Source organism: Pseudorasbora parva, chromosome 4, assembly GCF_024679245.1.
Source record: "Pseudorasbora parva isolate DD20220531a chromosome 4, ASM2467924v1, whole genome shotgun sequence".
NCBI classification, from domain to species: Eukaryota; Metazoa; Chordata; class Actinopteri; order Cypriniformes; family Gobionidae; genus Pseudorasbora; species Pseudorasbora parva.
The window spans coordinates 37,575,610-37,599,994 of record NC_090175.1 but is presented as its reverse complement, the minus strand read 5'-3'; the positions used below and the strand labels follow the sequence as shown (position 1 = coordinate 37,599,994).

Sequence of the window (24,385 nt, the reverse complement as noted above, 5' to 3'; positions counted from 1 at the left end):
TTTCACTCCAGTCCGTTGTCACGCCGTTCCTCACTGTGTCTAAGGCATGATGGCAGAGAAGTGAAGTCCCCCTAATCCGTCTATTGTCCTGGGCCTAATTGGATTTAGAGGAGGAAGGTGGGGTAGAGGGTAAAATATGTGAACCTCCTTTTAGGGTGCCTAAAGGGGGGACTTTAGTTTTTTCATGGCCTGAAAAGGAGGAATCCTCCAGGGATTTAAGGGATTGAAAGGTGACAGAAGCTGGATTATGTTTTTTTATGACTGTGTCTTTAAGCAGGTAAACAGGGAAGCCCATTACATAGGAACAGTGCAGGCAGGGGTTAATGTTGGGATAGTTAATTCCTAAGTATCTGCAAATAAGTTGCTCATTTCTGTGGGTGTGATTTGTTGCTGTGAGACTTCTTCAGAGAAAACTCCTGATGTTTCTGACAAAACACTTGCTGATTTTTTATGCAGGTCAACCAGTTATACAGGTAAACCTAAACATGGAGCCTACAAAGCAATAGCAATGTGGTTTTGAAACATTTATACTGTTTTATCTAAAATATACTGTGGCTTAGGCTTTATTTGGAATAGGAGGATTCTATCATTCTATTTGTCCATCCTTCCGTCCGTCAGTCCATCCATCCATCCATCCATCCATCCATCCATCCATCCATCCATCTATCTATCTATCTATCTATCTATCTATCTATCTATCTATCCATCTATCTATCTATCTATCTATCTATCTATCTATCTATCTATCTATCTATCTATCTATCTATCTATCTATCTATCTATCTATCTATCTATCTATCTATCTATCTATCTATCTATCTATCTATCTATCTACACACACATACATTTGTCAAAGGCCAGCACTTTTGAAATCTTAACTCTGCAATTAATTGTGGTTAAATATTTTACTTGACTGGCATCACTACATAACCCCCCCAATAAACAATGTCAACAAGAAGACGAGAATGACAAGAATGACAAGAAGTTGACTAAAAGAAACGAATATGGGGAGGAAATGGGATACAAACATTGTAAAATGCCATATACTACCACACTGTCATTCAACCCATTAAGTCACCATTCGGTTCTCAATTTACTGGAAAAACGAGCACTGGCACCAGAACCATTTTAGTCAAAAAGAGGTATATGCAAACTCCTGAAGTAAAATTGGCTATCCATAGAAATCCAATCACTCCACCATGGAAAAAGAGAAAGTTGCAATGAATTTACTCATGACTAAGGAAAACAAAGGCCAAGACAAAAAGCCTACATCTAGATTATTTGACCTTTGTCTATATCTTCAAATTGTTATTGGTGTGGGGCACAGTAATTCAGACCCATTTACACTGCTGGTAAACTGAATCAGATGATGCTTGATCGAACTGTCACCTAAAAGAACCTGTCATAGACGACTGGCCTTATTGGGTCCCCATGGAGACGCCATTTCAACCAGACTGGATGCGTCATTAACCAAGACTGAGGAGGCGACAAGAGTGGAATTCAAGAGTTCTGGATCTTTAAAAAATACAAAACAGGAGAACCCAATGGTATTTAAACCTGATGTATTAACATGGACAGCTATAACATAGTTAGGGAGAGTAACAAGCATGCAAATAAAATGTAGGGAAAAACTGAATCATATTATTAATAAAAATTAGCAGTAGGAAAGGACAACGGTGTGTGTGGCTCTAATCTCAGACAAACATGCTCGCTCTGGCATCCATAAAGAGTCTCATCCATCTGGCTAGCAGCATATTCCGTGACGTATGTCAGTGACTGCTCTGCTGAGTAAATGATGGAGAGCAGATCAATCAGGGGACTGGGAGGCCCCAAACCTTCACCCTGTCGGCAGAGGAAGATGGAGCAGCTAGACTCAGGTGCAGGAAACCCACCTTCCGTCTGGTGAAAAGGGGCCACTGATAATGGGCTCCTATTGTATGATATACCCACTGCTGGTGCTTGTGCTCGGTTAATCTGCTGGTACTCTATGCTTTTGGTTGGGTCATGTATTTCTTTATTTCAAGTCTAATTAATGCTTGACTTGTATTCTTTAGCTATCAAGACGAGTTCACCAGTCTTTGAAAAGCATCCATATCAGGTCTCTGGTCAAGTGCCAAGTCAAGTTGAAAGATATTCAAGACCAAGTCTAAATCAAGTTTTTGGTCACAAGTCCAGGTCAACTCTCAAATCTCTTTCGTTAATTCCTCTATATATGCTGAAGTTAATAAAGTCGATTCCTTTAGCTTGAAATATATTCACACACTTCTATTCAAAAGTTTGGAGTTGGTAAGATTTTGTAACGCCTTTGAAAGAAGTCTCTTATGCTTATCAAGGCTGCATATATTTGATCAAATACAGTTGAAACAGTAATATTGAGAAATGTTGTTACAACTCAAATGAATGGTGTTCTACTGTTATATATAATATGTAATATATATATATATATATATATATATATATATATATATATATATATATATATATATATATATATATATATATATATATATATATATATATATATATATATATATATCTGTGTGATGGACAAACTGAATTTTCAGCAGCCATTACTCCAGTCTTCAGTGTCTGAAGGATCATATTGAAACCTGTGATTAACTCTGAACTTATGCAATTATTTGTGTTAAAATATTTTACTTGACTGCTAGCACTCATTCACTAAGATCCTATAAAAACTTGTAAAATAATTTATTTAAAATTATTTCAGAGTTAATCGCGATTAATCGCCAATTTCAAGTATATACGAGTCTTCAGTAATCACCCTAATATGCTGATTTCAATGTTTAGCTTTTTCAGGATTCTGTGATAAATAAAAAGTTAAAATAAATTAGTATGGAATAGGAATCTTTTGTAACATTGTAATTTTTATTTATTTATTTATTTTTTACATTGTAAATGTATTAACCTCCAATTGAATGTGTCCTTGCAAAATAAAAGTCATTTCTCATTAAAGTCTTAAGTCAATTGCTGATGAGTCAATTTTTGCCAGTCAGAACATCCACGATTACACGCTAATTCTCAGTCTATACAGATGTTTTATAAATTGAAGAATGAATAACATAACTCAGAATATCCCTTCAACTAAAACGTTCAAAATACAATCACAGACCAACGTATCTTTTGCAGGACACAGTCATTACATCAGTGTAAAACTCATCCTGACCTTCACCAGTAGCTCTAGAGTAGCACAATACATCTCTCTGAAACATCTCTTTAGAATGATGTCCATCCCAGATCATAAAAGTGCCACACAGGAAAGAAGGCCACAATAGAAACAGACTATAAATTCAATAAAGGATGCAAGTTTGAAGCATGAGGGCAGCTCTCCTTGACTTTGAGGTGCTTCTGTCACAAATCTGTTTCTTCCCTGTTCTCAGCATTCAATTATCATTGCTGTATCAGTAGACAGGATCAGTGACCTGCTTCATACCAGATGACTTCATCTCAGGAATAACCTCAGAGAGACTGCGACGTTTCAGTCCCATGGAATGGGACAGGATAGCTTCCGTTTACATCACTAACAAGAGATGGGAACTAGTCATATTCAGGTCATGATACACAATTCTTTGTAAGTTTAGTGTGATTCAAAACTTGTGATATTCTTGGACCCTTGTCGATTAATAACTAAATAGATGCAGACTTGCTTTGAGAGATGGTAAATCTCTTTTTTGCACAAATAGGAATGTCAGAAAGACAAGTACATATTTTATTAATGCTGTAAGAATATCCACATGTAAAAATTTTCATTGATTTTAAATATGAATAGTTTTCTCATCTTCACTTACCACCACATTTCTTCTAGTGATGTGATTTTACTTTGCTTACAATCATTAAGCGCAAACATTTTAAAAACTTGTAGAGATCTGAGATATATTACTCTGATATATAATCCGATTTATCTTCCCAAGAGGTTAACTGTCATTTAACTTGTTTGAGCAACATTTTTCGCTTAACTACAGTAATGCACCTTTCTTTTTACACAATCTTTCTATTTGATGTGTCATTTTCAAAATCATACCATCTTGTTAACTATTATTTATAAAGACAGACTATAACTATTATCTATAAAGAGAGAGAGAGAGAGAGAGAGAGAGAGAGAAAGAGAGAGAAGAGAGAGAGAGAGAGAGAGAGAGAGAGAGAGAGAGAGAGAGAGAGAGAGAGAGAGAGAGAGAGAGAGAGAGAGAGAGAGAGAGAGAATCTCATCCTCATCATTCAACTCACTGTACAACTTATCAATTTATCGACTCATGCAAGACAGTGTATAAATGCTGATATGAGCAACAGTCACGGCTGCTCTCCTCCAGCTCATTGATAGTGACAGAGGTGCTATGGTTGGCCGTTTGCCTCTGCACAAACTACTTACGCCTAACTGAAAAATCAATAAAATCTTCAGACAACCTGACACTGATCAGCAGCAGTCGAAGGTCGTCTGTGGCAACCAAATGAAGAGGGTGTGTGTGTGTGTGTGTGTGGAGCGATGATCCGCTCCAGGATGTTTGTAGGACAAGCGTAACAATACTTTCACTGAGTAACATCCCTCCCACCTTCCCTCCTCTCCTCCTACCCAATTAGGTGTGAACGGAGCTTGTCCTTCAGAAGAAACTCGACTGTCTGAAGTAAAAATTGGACTAATCTTCATATAAAGCCAAGGAATAAACAATACAATACAAACAATTCAAAAAAGGAATTTATCATTGTTAAATCTGGTGGCAATTCACAGTGAAACATATACTCATGAAATTGGCACCAAAAAGTATCTGGTTGGCAAAAGGTATGCATACACACACTTTAAGTGTATGGATTTCTTTAAACCAACTGGTGTCAAATTGATTTTAAGCACACGGATGAAGTCAGTTCTCCTCCAGTTCACACAGGTTTTGAAGAATTTCAAGTTCAAATTTCACACATGATTTGATCTATAAAAACATATTATCTAGTATAAAAATATAGATTTTTTTCTAATACAAAAAATAATGTAGTTTTTGTTAAATGTTTTACTTAAACATTTTTTTATAGCACACTGTGCTATCATTACAAAAATAAAAACTGCAATTTTGTCATCAGATGAAGTGACTCATACATGCCAAAGTTAAATCACCCTAGTAAATTTGACTTCAGGATTTTTAGATTCCTGCAGATGCATACTGTTTAGTGTGCAAATTTTCAGTATTCTAGTAACACTACTGTATTCCACACACTCGAATTGGCATCGTATTTGTAGGTTGATTAATGAACCGTTCAGAAGTAATAATTTAATTATTATACAAAAATGTAAATATAAATTTTAAATATAACTGCTATTTCCAAAATGATAACTGGACTTTCCAAAATGCAACAACAATGTAGCGCAGTACTATTCTGAAAACATTTACTGCAGAATAATGCTATTTCAAACTAGGGCTTGTTTGAAAAATTAAATTTTGCTCTGGAAAAATAATAATAATAATAATAATAATAATAATAATAATAATAATAATAAAGACCAGTAAATTTGGTCGGGGGGGGGGGGGGGGGGGTCGTCCCCTGTGCTGGTAGCTTTCAATGTATAAATGCACAGCACAGCAATATATAACAGAGAGAGCAGTAGAGAACCATGGGAACAATAGTAGTGTCTCTGATCAGGAAAATCCTAAACCAGATCAAATACAGACGGTGAATGTGAGGGACACAGAGAGACACCCATCTGCTCCATGACCTCACCAGATCTCCCTGGCAGATGCGGAAAGGCCTGCCAAGCAATTAGTACCACTGGTTGACTTGTTTGGGGCCGTCTCCTAGGGGCAAATGCAGCTGGGGCCGTCTGTATGTGTGTGAAACGCGGGTAAGACGGTGTGCCTTTTTGGCCAGCTGCCTCTCACGTTTCCGTTGTGGGGCAGAAAAAGACTACAGGCTAAAAGCATCTGTAACTGACATTCTCTCCCTCTTATCATTGACATGAAAGAGCAAAACATGCAAACTTCAGCTAAGACGGAAAGAAAAAACGCTACCCTTTTTATTCTCTTCTCCTAAATGAGCCTGGAGGACAATGTAGCCGTGTTTTTATTCACTGAGTATGTCTTTACCCTTTACGGCACAGGAATGCTACATCTTTAAGGATATACCACAATTGTAAATAAGACCTATTAATACTAATAAATAGATGAATACAGTAAAACACAATAGGGCAGAAAACACAGGACAAATTATTTCATAATACGGCACATACAGGATAGCTATTCATTTTCAACAGACAAAGCACAATGGGACTACAGGGAGATGAACGTTTCTGCTATATGGACAGTATGCCACCTCAACATTTTTCCTGTTTAAATATACTTTGTGGGAAACCCAAAAGAACTTGTCTTAGTTTTGAAGGTGCCCCTGAAGTTATCCGGACCACTGTTTTTCTTTTTTCTTTGATCAGCCAACACTATCTGCCTCTTTTTTTTAACTAGGTCAGATGACCTGGAAATCATGTTAGCCTCTTCAAGATGTAGAGACACAAGGAATGAGAAAGAGAGAGAGTCTTATCAGACACTGTCCAGTGTTGTAGAGAGGATCAGAGTGGAGTCATCAGATCAAAGAGGAGTGGCTCCACACTACCGTGCCTCTCTCATCTTCTCGTTCAGTCTGCTCACTAAGACAAACTTTTGGTCTCCAGATAATACTGAATGTTTTCACAAAAAAAAGAAGAAAAAAAAGAGATAAAGAGGGAGAAAAGAGTCCAAAAGAATTTCTTCTTGTGTTGGAGCTTATTTAGTCAGATTTATTTATCTATTATCTTATTTATCTATTCAGATATGTTAAGTATATCATTCGGTTCAAGAACAAGTTTTTGGCACTTTAGTGTTAGAAGAATCACAGAAACTCTATCACTTGCTGAGCTTTCAATGATTCAAAGCCTAACATCTATAAGAGCCATTGACCTTTATAACACAATTCAAAGGATGGGAACAGTTAATATAAAGGAAAAATCTGGAAATATTTCATAGTATTTAAGCTAAAATGAGGTTAGCTATTAAATAAACAATCATTTGTTTAATACATAATTAAATATTAAGGTAAAATAGTAAGGGCCATTTAAATTTTCTGTGTGAACGGATGCAACATTAACTAATTGTAATTAAATTTCATGTTGAAGACATAATAAATGATTGCAAAACAAATAAATTGGAAATGTTCATTTATTTTCAGGACGACTATGGATGTGCTGAATTTGCTAGTGTTTTGAGATTTGAAATGGTTGATTACCAAGCTATTTCTTTAATCACCCATCTTTGTCTCAAACCGTATGTTAGTTGGGCTTTTTAAAGTTAAGCAGCCAAATGATTCTTAATGGGGGTTGGAGGAAAAACTAGCATTAATAGTAAAAGTGTTTTAACTGACAAACGCTTTTTCAAAAGACAAGATAAACAAATTAATTAATAACAGTTATTAAAAGAGTATGTGATTAATTTACTTAATTCTTTAATAAGTAAAATTGCAACGGGCATTTAAGTGTTAACCTTAATTGACTTTTAGACAAAGCATTTAATTACATAATTATTCAGTGCTGAAATTGCAAGCAAGTGTTTTTTATTTTTTTAAATATCAAATGATTTATTTAACATGTAGCATTCTACAATTCACCTTATTTAACTTAAGTTGTTTCTTAACATTATAGAACTATGTTATTTAGGAAAGGATGAACCATAAAGTGACTGGAGAATTCAATACTTGTTGCACATTATTTTATTCCGAAACAAACGTCTATACTTAACAACTAAACTTGTATAAAAAATGAAATATTACGTACAAAAAATCATTCCATTCACATCGCTGTAGCAATATTAATCATCATCCCCTGGCGTCTCATTCCGTGATGTTGTTTCATTTGGTTTAGGAGCAAAAACAATGTTAGTGTAATTAAATAAAACACCGTGAAGTTTCTTTAACGAAACAACATTCGCCCAGCGTGACTCTAACAAACAGTGTTTTACCCAAGCGAAAAATAAAACACCCCGCGGGCTCTCAGATGGGCTTAACAACACAAACTCTTGACATTCGTTTCTCTCACTGTAAAAACACACTCACTCGCGACGGATCGATACTTTGAATGGCCTCATTTAGCGCAACGCATCCTACAGCACGCGGCGCTATATCTGCAGGCTTACGAGGAAGCCTGTCGTTAAGACAACAGTGATGAGAGCTGAACTCATACAACATGAAGTCTAGCTTGATAAGAGACTTCAATTACCACGCCAAACAATCTCTCCTCTCTAAATTATTCATCTTAACACGCCATGCAGTCGAAGGGATGCTGCTCAGATTCACTTAACTCCTGTGAGAACAGAGCAACGCTGGAGATAAAAAGAGGGAAACAAAATAGTTATTTTAAAGTTATTTTAATGAATACAGCGAGCGAACGGAAAGCCGCTGTGTTAATATCTATAGAAATAAGTCTATAGAGAAACGATGGGCACAAAAAAGTAGCACACTAATATTAGTACACTAAATTACTTGCATCAAAAAATACAAAGAAAAACGGACAAAGCACTAAATAAATAATAAATAAAAAAACAGGCTATTCAAGGAAATAACTTAACTGCACGTCAATAATACATCTTTTTCTTTTTTCCTTCTTCTTTTTTACATTTTCCATTTTCTTCGAAAAAGTGTCTATTATTTACCTTACATCAAGTGCATGCAGAAGTTAAATCCTGAATATCTTCTGTAAATAACATGCTCATGTTGCTTACACATCCGCACCGGAGCGTCTCTAAACCCCAATTCATTACAGCTCACTGTCATCTAATTACAATAAAACTGAATAACCCGAATGACATATCAGATGCTAAAACGTTTCATTATGTCCTTAATTTTACAATTTAAAAATATTAAAAGTTTTATGCCTCGTATAAAATGTTACAATTATAAATATTTGAACTGGAGAATTAGCAAAGTTAAACCAATCTGGATTATGTTTTCGGCATTATTACAATATTACAGAAGCTACACCTCCACGGCCATGCCACCATACACACATGAATGCATATTTGATCAATATAAAGCAGTATCCAGCTTTCTGGGTATAGGGTGAAGGGTGAAATGGCGGTGGACGAATGCAACAGCAGCGCTCATCAAAAGCACATAGTGGCAAAAACAATCCCTGTCTCTTTTTTTCTTTAAACACAAATCGTTTACCATCCAATTCTTAATGACCAAAACTGAATTCTATGAAGGCTAATCAAAAATAAATAAACGCACCAATCAAACAAAGCATTCAGCACATTTTCAGCGTACAGGCTAACGATCAAATGTACGTAGAGTGAGATAACAAGCACCAAACATGTAAAATCGTTAATTTAGGTTAAAGAAAGTAAAGGGTTTAGGTGAAATATATGCTCTTAATGTCGTCTAATGTATAGCCTAACCTGGAGGTGCCGCGTCTCGAGCGCTGGATGTTCAGGAGGAGAGAGTCTCTCCAGCGCACCGAGGCTGTGATTGGCCAACAGCACTGACAGCTCCTCCGCTGATTGGCCAGAATCTGATGCCCGTCCCCTTTCACTCCAGCTAGAGGACCATTCATAAACTAAACAATTCCAACACTCACGGCTGAGTCTGGACAACTGAACACTGGCGCACAGTTTTCATGCGCAAACACAAGTGAGAAAGATGATGACATGACGCGCGGACATTTATCCTGCAGCTGATACTGGCTAGGACAACAACTTAAAACCTTTTCAAGTCGAGTTGGAAAAGTCGTACTGCGTTGCATCCATCCGTTTCCTGGTGCAAACTTGACGCCTATCCGCTGTGGGCGCAAACTTCATCGCATCATCTTTTTTTTTTCTTTCTGCTAGGAGTTGTGCCTCTGGCTCCACCGGTAAGCATTGGATCCATCGGCGTACTGCGAAACTCCGGTCTACAGTCCGGATCTGTGCCCCAACATGATTGCAACGCAAGCAAAGCTGGTTTACCAGCTCAATAAATATTACAACGAAAGATGCCAGGCACGCAAAGCGGCCATTGCCAAGACCATACGAGAGGTGTGTAAGGTGGTGTCGGATGTGCTGAAGGAGGTTGAGGTCCAAGAGCCTCGTTTCATCAGCTCCTTGAGCGAGATAGACGCGCGCTACGAGGGCATGGAGGTCATCGCACCCAACGAGTTCGAGGTCGTGCTTTACTTGAACCAGATGGGAGTCTTCAACTTCGTGGATGACGGCTCTCTGCCGGGCTGCGCGGTGCTCAAACTCAGCGACGGCCGTAAGAGGAGCATGTCTCTGTGGGTGGAGTTCATCACCGCCTCCGGTTATCTGTCAGCGCGAAAGATCCGCTCCCGCTTCCAGACGCTGGTGGCCCAGGCCGTGGATAAATGCAGCTACCGGGACGTGGTTAAAATGGTGGCAGACACGAGCGAAGTGAAACTGCGCATTCGGGAGAGATATGTGGTGCAAATCACCCCGGCCTTCAAGTGCACGGGCATCTGGCCTAGAAGTGCTGCTCAGTGGCCCATGCCTCACATCCCGTGGCCCGGGCCGAACCGGGTGGCGGAGGTAAAAGCGGAGGGTTTTAACCTCCTCTCTAAAGAGTGCTACTCGTTAACGGGGAAACAGAGCTCGGCGGAAAGCGACGCCTGGGTTTTGCAGTTCGCCGAGGCCGAGAACAGGCTTCTGATGTCGGGCTGTAGGAAGAAATGCCTCTCTGTTTTAAAGACTCTCCGGGACCGACACCTCGAGCTGCCGGGACAGCCGCTCAACAACTACCACATGAAGACCTTGCTGCTGTACGAGTGTGAGAAACACCCGCGGGAGACTGACTGGGACGAGTCGTGCCTCGGCGACCGTCTGAACGGTATTCTGCTGCAGCTCATCTCCTGTCTGCAGTGTCGCCGGTGCCCACATTACTTCTTACCCAATCTAGACCTGTTTCAGGGCAAACCACACTCAGCCCTGGAGACAGCGGCCAAACAGACCTGGAGACTGGCCAGAGAAATCCTTACCAACGCTAAAAGTTTGGATAAACTGTAAGATGCAAAATGGAGGACATTTTATGTTGGTGAATATTAACGGACGTTGGAGATCACAACACTGAAAGTGGAAAGAATGTGATCGTGGTGCTCTGAATAATGAAACCAAGAAAATGAAAGATTAAAATAAAACGTAAGAGCAAACTTAGCATTTGCCAAGGCTCAAACGGGACATTGCGGGAGAGAGAATTAAGGTACATTTTAAACTAAGTGTAATGATTTTGTTGTTTGTTTGAACTCTTTTCACAAAGTGAAAATGTTATTTAAATATATGCACAAGATCTTTAATTGCGAATTACAAAATGTAGCGTGCCAAGTTCAATTTTTTTTTCATGATGTGATCTAAAATTGAAACGTGTAATAAAACAATGACACGATGAAATTTATACTTGGCATTTGTCTTTACTTAATTCAAAAACAAGCAAACAAAAAAACTAAAAAAAAAAAAAATTTCGACATTAATGGGATTGCAATACATGAGCTAGAATAATTTATTAAATAGTTTTATGGATTTTGTTTCGCTATTTAAACAAAAGGATGGATAGAAGTAATATTAGGATAGTGTGTGTTTGTGACTGGTCTTTTTAATAAAGGCTAAATGTAGAAAACGAAACGTAGAAAATATGGCCTGTTGCTCGGAGATTAAAAAATGGATATTTATTAATTAGCACTAGCAACAAAAACACATGAGGTTAATTCGAAATGAGGTTAGCGTATTTTTTTTTAAAACTGTCCCTAAAAGATAGCATTTTGTGAAACAGCCAAGACCACTTACAATGCTAAATAAAATGTAAAAATAAAACGTAAACAACGGATCTCTCACATACAGCAACAGCATTTCATTTCACTGATTAAAAAACAAATATGCATCACATAAAATATAAAAATGCTTCAATAAAGAGACTGCTTTTAAACTTTTTCGACTGAATTAATAATAATAATAATAATAATAATAACAATAGGCTAATAATAATAGGCTAATAATAATAGGCTAATTCTTGCAGGAGTCAAGTTCCAGAAATCCCTGTGTATTTTTATTTTTTATTTTTATCATTAGAAATAAAAATAAAAGCAAATGATTAGAATTAAAAATTATTCTGCAAGAAATACTTGCACTATGTTCTGCAACAAACAAACTAAAAATTATAAATCTAAAACAGATATGCATATATTAATCTATCTTTTAAGAAAACTACTTTATTAAAAACAATAAACAGAAAAGGACACAGCTAAGGAAATACTTTCTTCCACAGTCAAAACAAAAGTCCTACCAAATCAAGCATGTACAATAATGTATTCCTCATCAAGGATTTTCATTGGAACACCTCAGCTATAAGCCAATGGTGATGGCAAGTAAAACTTTAATAGCCTTGACCCACATATGTTATGAACAGTTGAAACACATGCAACAAGCTATGAGGAAAGAGAGCACTCTTTTCTGTCTTTGTGTCATGGTATACGCCAAGATGACCACAAATAGCCAGTATTCACAAACTCTGTGTGGAAAGGCAATTAAACAATACTGATGCTGCGAATGCACATTAAAGGAACTTGGTTATACCAAGGCTGGTCGCTCCATTTTTAGTGTGCACATCTCATGGGACATTTGGAATAATTTTGGATGAGAAACCCTCTTACCTTGGGATCAATGTTCTTAAAACTTGGGTCTTCTTCATCCAACTCAAAGTATAACTCTAGTGCCGTGATGGACAGTGTGCCTTTTACCACGACAGCGGGTGCAACCAGCTGTGCACTGGTGCTCAGGTTAACAGGCCCTACGGATCACAGAAGAGCACAGTGGTTAGAGTGTGTGTGTGTGTGTGTGTGTGTGTGTGTGTGTGTGTGTGTGTGTGTGTATGTGTGTGTGTGTGTGTGTGTGTGTGTGTGTGTGTGTGTGTGTGTGTGTGTGTATGTTCCTCCCCCACCCTCTGCCCTTGGGTAGAAACCATTTCAAAGTAGTACAGAGTGTTTACTTGAACACATAAACTCAACAAGGGCGCATATTGACTTCCTGATAGAACATCTTTAGTTTTAATAAGCTTGGGGGGTGCATTGGTCTCCAAAGTAAACCTACAGTCATTTAAGCATAATAAGGTTGAAGTCAATTGATAACTTCAAAAACACTAAGACACAATAAAATAAATATTGATTTAGGCTCAATCTATACTTGACTGCACAATTTTAAATAATTATAATTATAAGTAACTCTTAACAATGTAAATGAAGTAATTCTATATTACCTAATTTCATAATATTACAATTTTCTTAATAATGTTTAACTAAGCCATTAAAAAATAATTAAGATTTGTAAATGTAAACAAATAGAGAATTAATTATAAATTTATTTAAAAACTAATTCAATAACGATTTGATTAAAATATATAGTACTTTAAAAAAAAGCTAATTCTTAAACTATACCACCTCCCACCCAAAAAAAATAAAAGGATAATCCGGTGCACAATGACATATTTAAGCGCTTCATCTGCCATTGAAATGGTATAGTCTAGATGTCAAAAAAGAATGAAATCCGCTGTCAATCAGCGCGCATTGATTGCGGGCTTTGGGTTTAATCTGTCATCAATCTTAATTTATGCCAGCATGACAATGTTGAAGGGTCGCTCTGGGGAATTTCTGCCTCTCTGCATGCGCAAAACATCGGATTTGCGCTTGCAAACTGCCGCTGCAGTCAGTTGGACCAGAAGCCCATGTTTGATTTCCCCAAGCACCCTTCAATTCACAGACGCATGGCATGATCAGATAAGTTCATCAGCATGTAATACGGCTGAGAAATAACATGTTCCCCCCCGCGAAACCGGAACACGTTTCAATTAGCCTACACCTGAATCAAACAGCTTGCTAAGGAGATGATCTGCAACGACGCGAAACTGCACGATCATCTGCACTTTATTTGAGAGATACTCTTTTATTAAAGAGCTACATTTGATATCAAATATTTATAAACGCCATCTCCTTATTTTAAAAACAACATGAGTCAAAATAGATGCAATTTTAGATCAAAATTTGTGCGATTTTGCAAGCACAGCGTCAAACAACGATTGGACGTTTTTATTTAAAATATAGGCCTAATTAAATATAATTCATGCAGACGTACTTTGCTAAGCCAACACTGCTAAAAAATAAAATATTTAAATAATTTGTTGAGTTTGTATTTTTAGTTCACCATTGGAAATGTTAAGATTTAATTATAAGCGTGCTTTTTCGGGAGAAACCTTTTTAAAATTACAATTATCTACATAATGTTCTGATTTTTGCCGACAGCGAGCAGATATACATACAGATACAACTACACGTGTGTTGTTTAGCAAATAATGAATAGAACCAATATTTTCAAAATATTTTATTTTAGCCTATATTTGAACCCAGCGTAAAGTGAACATACTTTGGTTATTGGTTGTTTTAAAGCAGTGACTTGTATAGCTCACTGCAGACTCCTGTCATGACTGTGGGCCTTCGAGCGCTCTTCAGCCCTCACTCAAATCTAACCCCATCACATGCCGCTAATGAGAGGACTGCCTCAGATAATGGTGTGATCCCCTCATTAACAGCCGAAGAGAAGGGGGTGACACTGCTAGAGCGCGACGGAACAAACTAGAGCGCTACCATAACCAACGGAGCTGCATGGCTAAGAGCGCGCGCCCAGTATGGAGAGCTCTATCTCGTTCTGTAACATGCGCATGCACCGCATTTCTATGATGCCAGGAGCGTATAGTTCGAGCGTCGCTAGGCGGCTGTTCTTTACCTGTGAGGTTCTCCAACTCTTTCTCCTCCAAAGATGAGAGAGTGTCATCGTCCTCCAAGAGCAGCTCACTCTCTGAGTTCTGATTCCCCAGCACTGAACTCCTGATGGACTGTTTGCCTTTCAGCACGTCCTCCTCTGGAGCTGCACAAAACAAAACATCACATTCCGTAACCGCGCAAACACTTAAACGATTGTCAGTTTACGAGTACTCAGGTAAGTTGATGGCACAAAGGTTTAAAAAAAAAAAATGCGCTGGATTATTTGATTATGTAGGCATATGATAATTTGAATTAAAATGGTAAACACTGAATATACATTTTAAGCGCCATAATGGCCTATATCTCTTGTCCTAAACGCCCTGAAGTTAACACAACAACAACACCACAATACATTAGCCGCTATTTTGATTGACATGTTTTTGAATCCTATATAATTTTCACTTACATTATTTTAATAGTCAAAAACAGCTCATTTACATGATGGAGGAAAATGTCATGGTGAAATTCGTGGCGTATTTGAGTAAAATACGACGATTTGTGAAAACGATGTAGCTGAAATCTCACCGTTTATATATATATATATATATATATATATATATATATATATATATATATATATATATATATATATATATATATATATTTTTTTTTTTTCTTTCAAAATTGTAATTTTACCTGATAATTAAAAGTGGGGGGGGGGGGGGCAGCTGACCAAAGTTCGTGTCATTATGGTTCAATTAATAGGCTAAAGAAAATGTACAAAGGATGTGCTTGCTTATGTTATACAATCTAATAACTAATATTTAAAGTCGAATAACTAATATCTATATATAATAAACTTGTTAACATTAAAAGATTTTTAGAATAAATATACTTTTTTTTTTTTTTTAAGAATTGCAAATAAACTGAACGCCCAGACATATATTTTGCTCCATATGCCAAACTCACCATGACAAAAATCCAGAGTGGCCCTGACTGATTTGAACAGTACATGACTTGAGGTTCCTCATAGATTATTTAAGAAAAATGGTAATCTGTAAACATTTACAGAACACTGCATTCCCAAGTGAGGGGCAAAAATGGGTCTACAGTAGAAACAAAGGCAATCCTTCATCTATGTAAATAGAGAGAGGTGATGGGGCAGTCTCTCATCAGACTGCTACAATGAGACCAGTCCAGAACTGTGTGGACGCAGAGCCATGTGACCTCTGCCCCGTCTCTCCAGATACATCACCTGAGGGGGTTTGCATTTGCACTTGAAGCAAAACCCTGAGACAACTCTTTATAAATAGAGCCCTAAACCATTAGAAAAGCAGAGCAAAGAAATCTCTTGTCATGGAAAGTATGCTGGTGCACTGATATTTAGAACGGTCTTCCTGTAATTAACTCTCCCCAGAGAATTTGTAGTTAGCAGCAGTGAAATTACTACCAGCTTCCTAATACATACCACATGCCTATGTGCTCACAGCAGACAGAGTGGACACAAGGATGGCCACATTCAGCCACAATAATATTTAGTAATATTTATTTACTAGTGTCTGCTAGTTGAGATGTAGTCACTTCTTCCTGTTGCTTTGTGAGATAATTCAGGCCAAACTGATAAAAAAAAGTTGAATATGCAACCCAAAATAAAAAAAATTACAGACTATATTGTTTCAAATCATGATTTTCAAGGAAACTGAGATTCAGCTGCATTTTTAATGTAATAACTACTACCAACACTGGTGAGAAGCATATGTATGAAGAAGAATGCATCAATATAATAATAATAATAATAATAATAATAATAATAATAATAATAATAATAATAATAATAATAATAATAATAATAATAATAATAATAATATAACAATAAGTGCTTACGTTTTTTTTTTTTGCATTTTATTTGAAGTTTACTTTTGGCTTTGAAGTTATACGAGTTGTAGCATTATCTATGCATATGACACTTCCACTTAAATAATGCTGTCTAATCAAACTTTGGATCCCTAACACACTAAAAAAAAGTGTTAAGAAAACCTGGACTGAAGAACCAATTTACCAGTGCCCTGAACGAGTCAAAAACCCATGTTGTAAGATTACATTCAGACATCAGCTTTACTTAAATAGCTCATTCATTCCCCTCATTCAACAAATGCTAATGTAAATACATGCAGTTGCGTTACACTTTTGAGCTCTGTTTCCCTTTTCCGTGCAGGTTCAAATGCTCATTTATATGCGACTATGGAGGCAAAGCAATTAAATTGTCAGAATTAACAAATTTGTTTTTAACACAAGTGCAGCCAGGAGTGAAGTCGGGAGGTGCTTATTGATCACAGGAACAGAGACATTAGTCTTCAGGTATTTACCCTCGCCCAACGCCGTCGCCTCCACCTGGTTAAATCAATCTCCAGAAAAGATGGCGCTTTCCAGCCATAAATACATATCTTACCAAACTACCATGGTTTCCCTGGCTGGCGATGAATGATCACAATTGTGCATGTCAAAAAGGGACGTTTTGATATGATGATATATTCTGAGTGATGAAAACTAAAATAATTTGCAAGCAAGCCTTTCTATATTCATCAAGAAGAAATGCAGTTTCTTTCAAACGCTTGGGCATGGCTGTTATTTGAGAAAGAAAAAAAAAGTTCAAGTGTGTGTTTTATATATATATATATAATATATATATATATATATATATTGTCAGACCAATATTTATTCAGACATCACCATTTTCTCACATTATCAGTTTATTTGCTATAATTTAGAAAATGGTAATAAAATATGACAAGAACTCAAGAGTTAAACTGTGTCAGAACAAATTAATCTTGATAATGTCAGATAACTTTAATAGAAATGTATGTAATAGATTACAATCAACCAGTAAGCTGTTAAAATTTAGTACAATGAGATATTATACCCAAAGATTCTAAATTGTCAGAGTTTACTTTATTTTGTTATCCTCACTTACATAAATGAACTATAGTGCCCTGCACCCACTTGCAAAACAATTATATCTGGTGTCTGAATAATGTTTTGGTTTGACTATTAGATAAATGTATTTTAATTAGTGTTGGGCAATCAATTAATCACATTAATCAGTTTACATAATATATGTGTGTGTGTGTGTGTGTGTGTGTGTGTGTGTGTGTGTGTGTGTGTGTGTGTGTGTGTGTGTGTGTGTGTGTGTGTGTGTGTGTGTGTAGTGTGTACTCCAAACTTTTATTTTTAATGCAATTAACAGATTGCCCAGCACTCATATATACATACAATACAAACTAAACTGTGAGACTATTGGATTGCTAAAAATGTCAGAAAATTGCTCTTAAAAAGAAAAAGAAAAAAACACGTCATGAGAATAACCACAGTCAGATATGACCCTTGTGCACTGTTTGAAAACTTGAGATCTTGCCCGAGTCTTTCATTCCACTTCCGCAACAAATTTAGGGTCAGCAGAAAAGACACAAGCTTTCTATGGAGGAGAGGGGCTGATAAACATCAATGTTATGAGCATTAATTATTTGCTAAAGTATCTTTCCGTTGTCCATTCGCCCTCCCCCTCTCATCATATTATGAGTTTAGAATAGTTTACTTTATTAAAATACTAAGTTATTTACGAAATATGCACAAGTCATAGTCTTTTTTTGTGTTTGTCCTGTATAGGTTTTTAGGTAAAGTTAAAGTTAAAGACAATTAATAAATGCACATTAATACTTGATGGATGGATTGATTATTTCCAGCGCTGGACGGACACTGGGGAAGAGTATAATGAAGGGTTTTAAGGCCTTAAAGTTTTAGGTTCCATTTAAAAAAAAGATTCAGTGTTCCTTATGGAACACTTGAACTTAACCAAGTCTAAAGTTTGCAAAAGAATAAGGTAAGAATACAGAGAAGAAAACGAAGCGAAAAAAGAGAAATCACTGGGTCCCCTCAGGGCCCTCCATCCAGCTGCATATTATGACCATTAGGGCAGCACATCGGTCTCTGAGGATGCTGGGATTCTGAGCACTTATTGCTTTTAGATCACATTCTTATTGACTTCTGTCACATTGGTCGTTTGTCTTGAGGACCTATGTCATTCTAAGGGGGGACTAAGCAGTGACATATTGGAGACATTTTTTTTCCTTCTTAGAAATGGCCCCGTTTTCGAGTGGTGCAATAGGTAAGCTGCTCAAGTCCCAAGTACCAAATGGCACTGATTGCAAATCCTGCTATCTTCTCAGTGTGGCTAAAAACTCATCCATGAAAAAAATATATATTATTCAGGAGTCTGCAAAACATTTCAACTCTCATATGCTGTATGCATTGCTGCAGTGAATGAAGGGACAGGGCAGGGCTCCTTTTAAACACACAAAAAAAAGAAAAATGCATTCAAATCAGACGCCCTTAATAAACATTTAAATACAAAGAAAATGTGCTGTACAAAGAAGCAATAATAATAACAACATTAAATGAGGATAGAGGAGGGAACACGAGCCCCTGATGAGTTTAATAACCTCAACTTTACTTGTGATAGCATGGTAAACACCAATCTAAAAAAAAATTTGTTTTATAAAATTATATTGGATATGTCAATATGTGGAGGTCATTATGGATTATAAGATGCATATTTCAAACAAAATGACTTGTTAAATGAAGAAAATATAATGAAAAATATATTATGAATAAATGATGCACATTTAATATAAATCGAATAATTTCAGGGTGGAAAACAATAAAAGGCGCTTGTTTTTAATTCATTTTCTTATACAAGAGATAATTAAAATGCATTAATCTATTTTTCTGCATTAGGTGCAAATGGAAACTACATTTGCAACAGTATTATGCCTACATATATGCATGCTAACTGTTGAAGTTTACAAGATTTTTTTTAATCCAAAAAAATTAGACCTTTTATCTAAATATTTTCCTTTAGTCCACCAAGTTTATCCTATTTATCCCTAGTGCAATTTAACTCAGACATTCAGTACCTGTTTTTCAAAATTCAATGATAAATCACAAAAAAAGCTTTTTTTTTTTTTTTTTCTCCTCTCACAACTTTCCCTTGCTGTGATGTAAACTGTAGCTGTAATGCGTCTCAGATTTTATGATGCATTTTATTAGTAGATACTGTCTGCGACAGAATAAAAAAAAAGTACACACCAGTGTTGGGGAATCACAAACTATACCAGGTGATGGTAATAACATGGTAGTTTCTTAAAATGATAGCTTTTCCAGTAACAAGCTATACTTTATCCTATGTTCATCCTACACTTTAGTGGTGTATCGTGACAAAACATCATGCAAACAAATAAAGCAAACAAATTTATATATATATACGATACACAGGAATTAATTAATTCTTAATTAATCTAAAAAAAAATTGTTATAATCTGATACTTGCATATATTACTATTCTTTTGGAATTGTTAACTTCTTTGAAAGATGAGTAGCTTGTAAAACTGTTGCACGCACATCTAACCCAAACACAAAGCACATTGTTAACCCATTAACTTCACAACTTCACTTACCTTTAATACCAGCAGCTGACTATGCATGGAAGGAAGGAACACAGTGACAATTTAAGAACAATTAGCGATACTTAAATATCCAAGCTAATGAGAGGAACTGCACGTGGTAAATAAACAAATTAGTAGCAAATTACTGTCATAATATTATCTGAAAGACGAAGGCCTTAGGACAGTAAGAAAGTGTAATGTAATTGTGTATGGTTATTTAAGGAGTCTAGTAGCACTATAAAGGTTTTACGGTGACTTTAGCTTTAATTTTACAACCATGTACCCGTTACCATGGGCTAAAGTGTTACAGCCCGAGAAGCTGGGCTGCGTTTGTGTGTAAAAGAGTGTATGATACTATGTGACTATGCATTACCCACCATGCTCTGCAGCAGCCTTGAGCGTGGCCTCAGAGTGTGTGGACCCAAACGGGTTCCTGACGAAGCGCCGACGTCTCCTCAGGTCATCCTCCAGTAGTCCAGGCGCCAGAACTCCCCGCGGTCTGCTGCCGAGAGGAAAGAGAAAGGGGGAAAGAGAGGGAGAGAAGAGGAAGAGAGAGAGAGAGAGAGAGAGAGAGAGAGAGAGAGAGAGAGAGAGAAGAGAGGAGAGAGAGAGGAGAGAGAGAGAGAGAGAGAGAGAGAGAGAGAGAGAGAGAGAGAGAGAGAGAGAGAGAGAGACATATGTTAGCAATTAGCCAATGCAGTGAGAAGTGGCACAGGCAGAGCTGCATAATACCGGCCTTGTTTTGCTGCAACGTTCTTCAGTGCAAAGTGCACAAACTAGAGAATGGCTAAGATTAGACTAATAATTAAGGTTAATAAAAAATATACCTGGACTGTGAAAATATTTTTGCCAAATACCAAAATGTTTTATTCTTCAATCAGTTCTTAGAGATTGTTTTAAGGGTCTATTTTGTTTCGATTACCATACTGTACATATTAAAGAACATGAATCATATTAATGCCATCATTTTATTAAATATCCAAATTTTCATCAACTACTTAGCTTTTTATATTGTGTGTGTACTAGTGCATGTGGGTATACATGTCCTGTTGTTAATTATTTCCATAGCATACATTTTGTTGAAATTTAGGTCGCACTTTATTTTACAGCCCTGTTCCCATGTATACACTATGTACATAACATATTGATTACAATAACTGTGCAATAACAAGGTACAAACCCTGAACCTACCCTTAAACGTAGTTGCCCTATATTACTTTGTGCTTTGTTGGATAAGAATGCTGTGAGCATATGTAAGTGCATATGTTGTAAAATAAAGTGCAACCAAAATTTGTATAGTAACATTACCATTATGTAATCAGATAGATAACATATATTGGGCAAAACGTCATTTGATGTAAAAATATTTAAATGTTAAGTAAAATATCATGATGTAAGACAACAAAACTAAATGTAAAAATAATTTAATAAATAATAAAAATAATACAGTGAAAAAAAAATGACACGTGTTATCTAATTTTAGAAATCGCACATCCACCAGAACTCCAGAAATATTTGTCCTTGGGAGTAGCACTGAAGAGGAGACCCAGATTCATCCTCAAGAAGGTGAGATGAGAGCTAAATACATCACAATGAGAATCAGCCTGCTGACACAGCAATCGAGAGAGAGAGAGAGAGAGAGAGAGAGAGAGAGAGAGAGAGAGAGAGAGAGAGGAGAGAGAGAGAGAGAGAGAGAGAGAGAGAGAGAGAGAGAGAGAGAGAGAGAGAGAGAGAGAGAGAGAAAGAAAATAAGCCAGTGCTGTGTTTCCAGGCTCATTTCTGAGCCCAGCAGGACACCTTATAGCAGGACTGCAGAGAAGAGGGAGCACATTTGAATGTCCTTCACCATCAGCCGGTTTTCTCTCCAATTTTCACCTCTTATCATTGTAAAGAAAACTCTGGTTCGTCCTCCCTCTCCATCTTTCTTTTTTTCATTACTGCAATTTTGTTTTCTCTCGGTGTGTGAAAAGGTTCACTTTTAATGAAGGTACAGTCAGGCGAACAGTTATAACATATTACCCTATTTAGATTCAAAGGACTTTAATTAAAATAATCTCTTCAAATATTCATTATGTTTAGCCCCCTGAGGTACAAGGAAAATAAATTTCCCACACCATAAATGAGTTTAATCTTCAAAAGCTTGTTTAATTTGAAATAGAAAGAACTAATTTCACGTTAGGGGAGGGAAGTGTGTAATTTGTTAAATCAAATTAAAGTCTTTTTTTTTTCTCTGGTGTAATACACAACGTCATGATAAATTACACGCATACACACAAAAGAAAAACTGATTTTGAACACAAAAAAAAAAATGAAGTGAGATTTTTAAGAAAGAATGTGATACATTGATGCTATAGTGGGCTCAAAAATGAAGATCAATGATCATATGCCATCCACAAATCCCAGAGCGGGCTGGCAGATCCTCAGAGATCCAGCGAGCGATAGGGGCTTGGTGGGGGGACGACGGCAAATGGCTTTAGCAGTGGCTCTGAAGCAGTCTTCCGACTGATTTACTGTAGGAGCGGTGAAATATAACTCTCTAAGTCCATTCTGTTCTGTGGAAGTGAGAAGAAGTTTTATCGTGCAACAGGGCCTCCACACCCAGGCCAAATAAATCAGGATAACGGCCACTTAAGAGCCCTCCCCAGTGCTCACCTTCTTTTTTACACCCGCATACTTTAACAATCGACAGAAAACAAACTATTATGACCTAAAATACCATAGAAGTGGAAAAAAAGAACGAGAGAAGGAAAGCATTGAAAGATGGAGTTGAGAAAATAGATAAATCAAAAAGTGGTACTGCAAGTCTTCTCAGAATTAATGATTCTAAGAGAAATAAAAACAGACAGAAATACTTCTGGAAATAGTTATGGCATGCAAAATACACGTTTTAAAATCCCACTTAAAATGACTTCTCAAGGGTATGGGGCCAGGGAGGTTTGGGGTACCCGAGCCGTGCAGGTTTTTCTCAGAAGTGTGATCGATTCGCTCCACTGCAAGAGGCTCAAAACAAATCCCATCTCATAAAACTGAGGAGAGCGCTTAAAACACGAAAATAAAAACAATTCTACACTTCGCTTGAAAAGCTCACTGGCTCGCCTAATAAGAGACATTAATAACTGATTTATTTAAGACAGGAAAAGGAGATGTAATGTAAAGGGAGATGTGAGTTTTCCTGGAGAAGCACAGCTCCTTAGAGACCATTTACGGCTCAGGCAGACAGCAGTGCCTTTCTGTTAAATGTTTCAAAGAAAATGTTTACACACAGACATGAGTACAACCAAAAAAGAAAAGAAAAATAATAAATCCTTAGAGTTACAAATGATATGTTGGCAAAGAATAAGGACCTAGCAAATACATGCACAAAACACCTAGAAAATGCTGTAAAAAATACTGCATGACTCCAGTCTTGAAGGTCCACCTCATCACTAATGAATGAGACGGAGGTACAAATAGCAGCAATGACAGCATTTAACATGTATAACAATACAATAACCAGGGCCTGAACATTCCCACTTAAAAGTGTATCTATCAGACCTGCTCTTCACAATTCTCAATACATTTTACTTTATGAATATTATGTTCCCAGTATCATGCAATCAGTGAAATCAGTGAGGACAGGGTATATGCAGGAATCCTGAAGTTAATTTCAATAATTTTTAAGACTTTTTAAAGACCTTCTCAAAATATTTTAAGACCTCATCGCACTTCAAGTTCTAATCAGCAACAAACCTTTAATAAACAGTTGTAGTCGAATGTAGACTTAAAATCTCTATCGTAGGCCAATTTTGTATTGTTTATATTGCATATCTGTTTTACAACGTATGGAGGGCGACACATTACCCAACTGCGCATTTCGCAAAATACATGACGTCACCCGTAGACAGCGCTCGACAGGGATGAAAATGAACTTTTTTCAAAGTCTACCACTCAATGTTTTTACCAGCCACTTTTTTGTTTTTAACAAATTAATACTACAAGCTCTACAATACATAAGCAGTTTATTTAATCTCAAGTCTCAATGAAATACTGACATTTTCACGATGATTTGTGGTCTTTTATGGCTTCCAGTTTTATGGTTTTTAGTCCCAAGAATGAAACTATTCATTTTGGGATCTTTGAAGCGTGTTGACAACATACTGAG

General features: G+C 36.7%; 2 protein-coding genes across 2 annotated transcripts in view; one reads left to right on the top strand and one right to left on the bottom strand.

Moving 5' to 3' along the window:
- Window positions 1-24,385, bottom strand: part of lrba (LPS-responsive vesicle trafficking, beach and anchor containing) — a 334,073-nt gene that overhangs the window by 100,897 nt on the left and 208,791 nt on the right. The window contains 6 exon segments of the mRNA XM_067441679.1: window positions 12,647-12,783; window positions 14,769-14,909; window positions 20,257-20,271; window positions 20,622-20,711; window positions 20,714-20,735; window positions 20,737-20,746. Coding sequence (XP_067297780.1) covers window positions 12,647-12,783; window positions 14,769-14,909; window positions 20,257-20,271; window positions 20,622-20,711; window positions 20,714-20,735; window positions 20,737-20,746 — 415 coding nt within the window.
- mab21l2 (mab-21-like 2) lies at window positions 9,577-11,394 on the top strand. Its single transcript, XM_067441680.1, has one exon. It carries the CDS (start codon window positions 9,930-9,932, stop codon window positions 11,007-11,009), a length of 1,080 nt encoding a protein of 359 aa, XP_067297781.1. The 5' UTR covers window positions 9,577-9,929; the 3' UTR covers window positions 11,010-11,394.

Coding starts and splice junctions, on each gene's coding strand:
- mab21l2 (XM_067441680.1), top strand. CDS start 9,930: ATGATTGCAACGCAAGCAAAGCTGGTTTACCAGCTCAATAAATATTAC.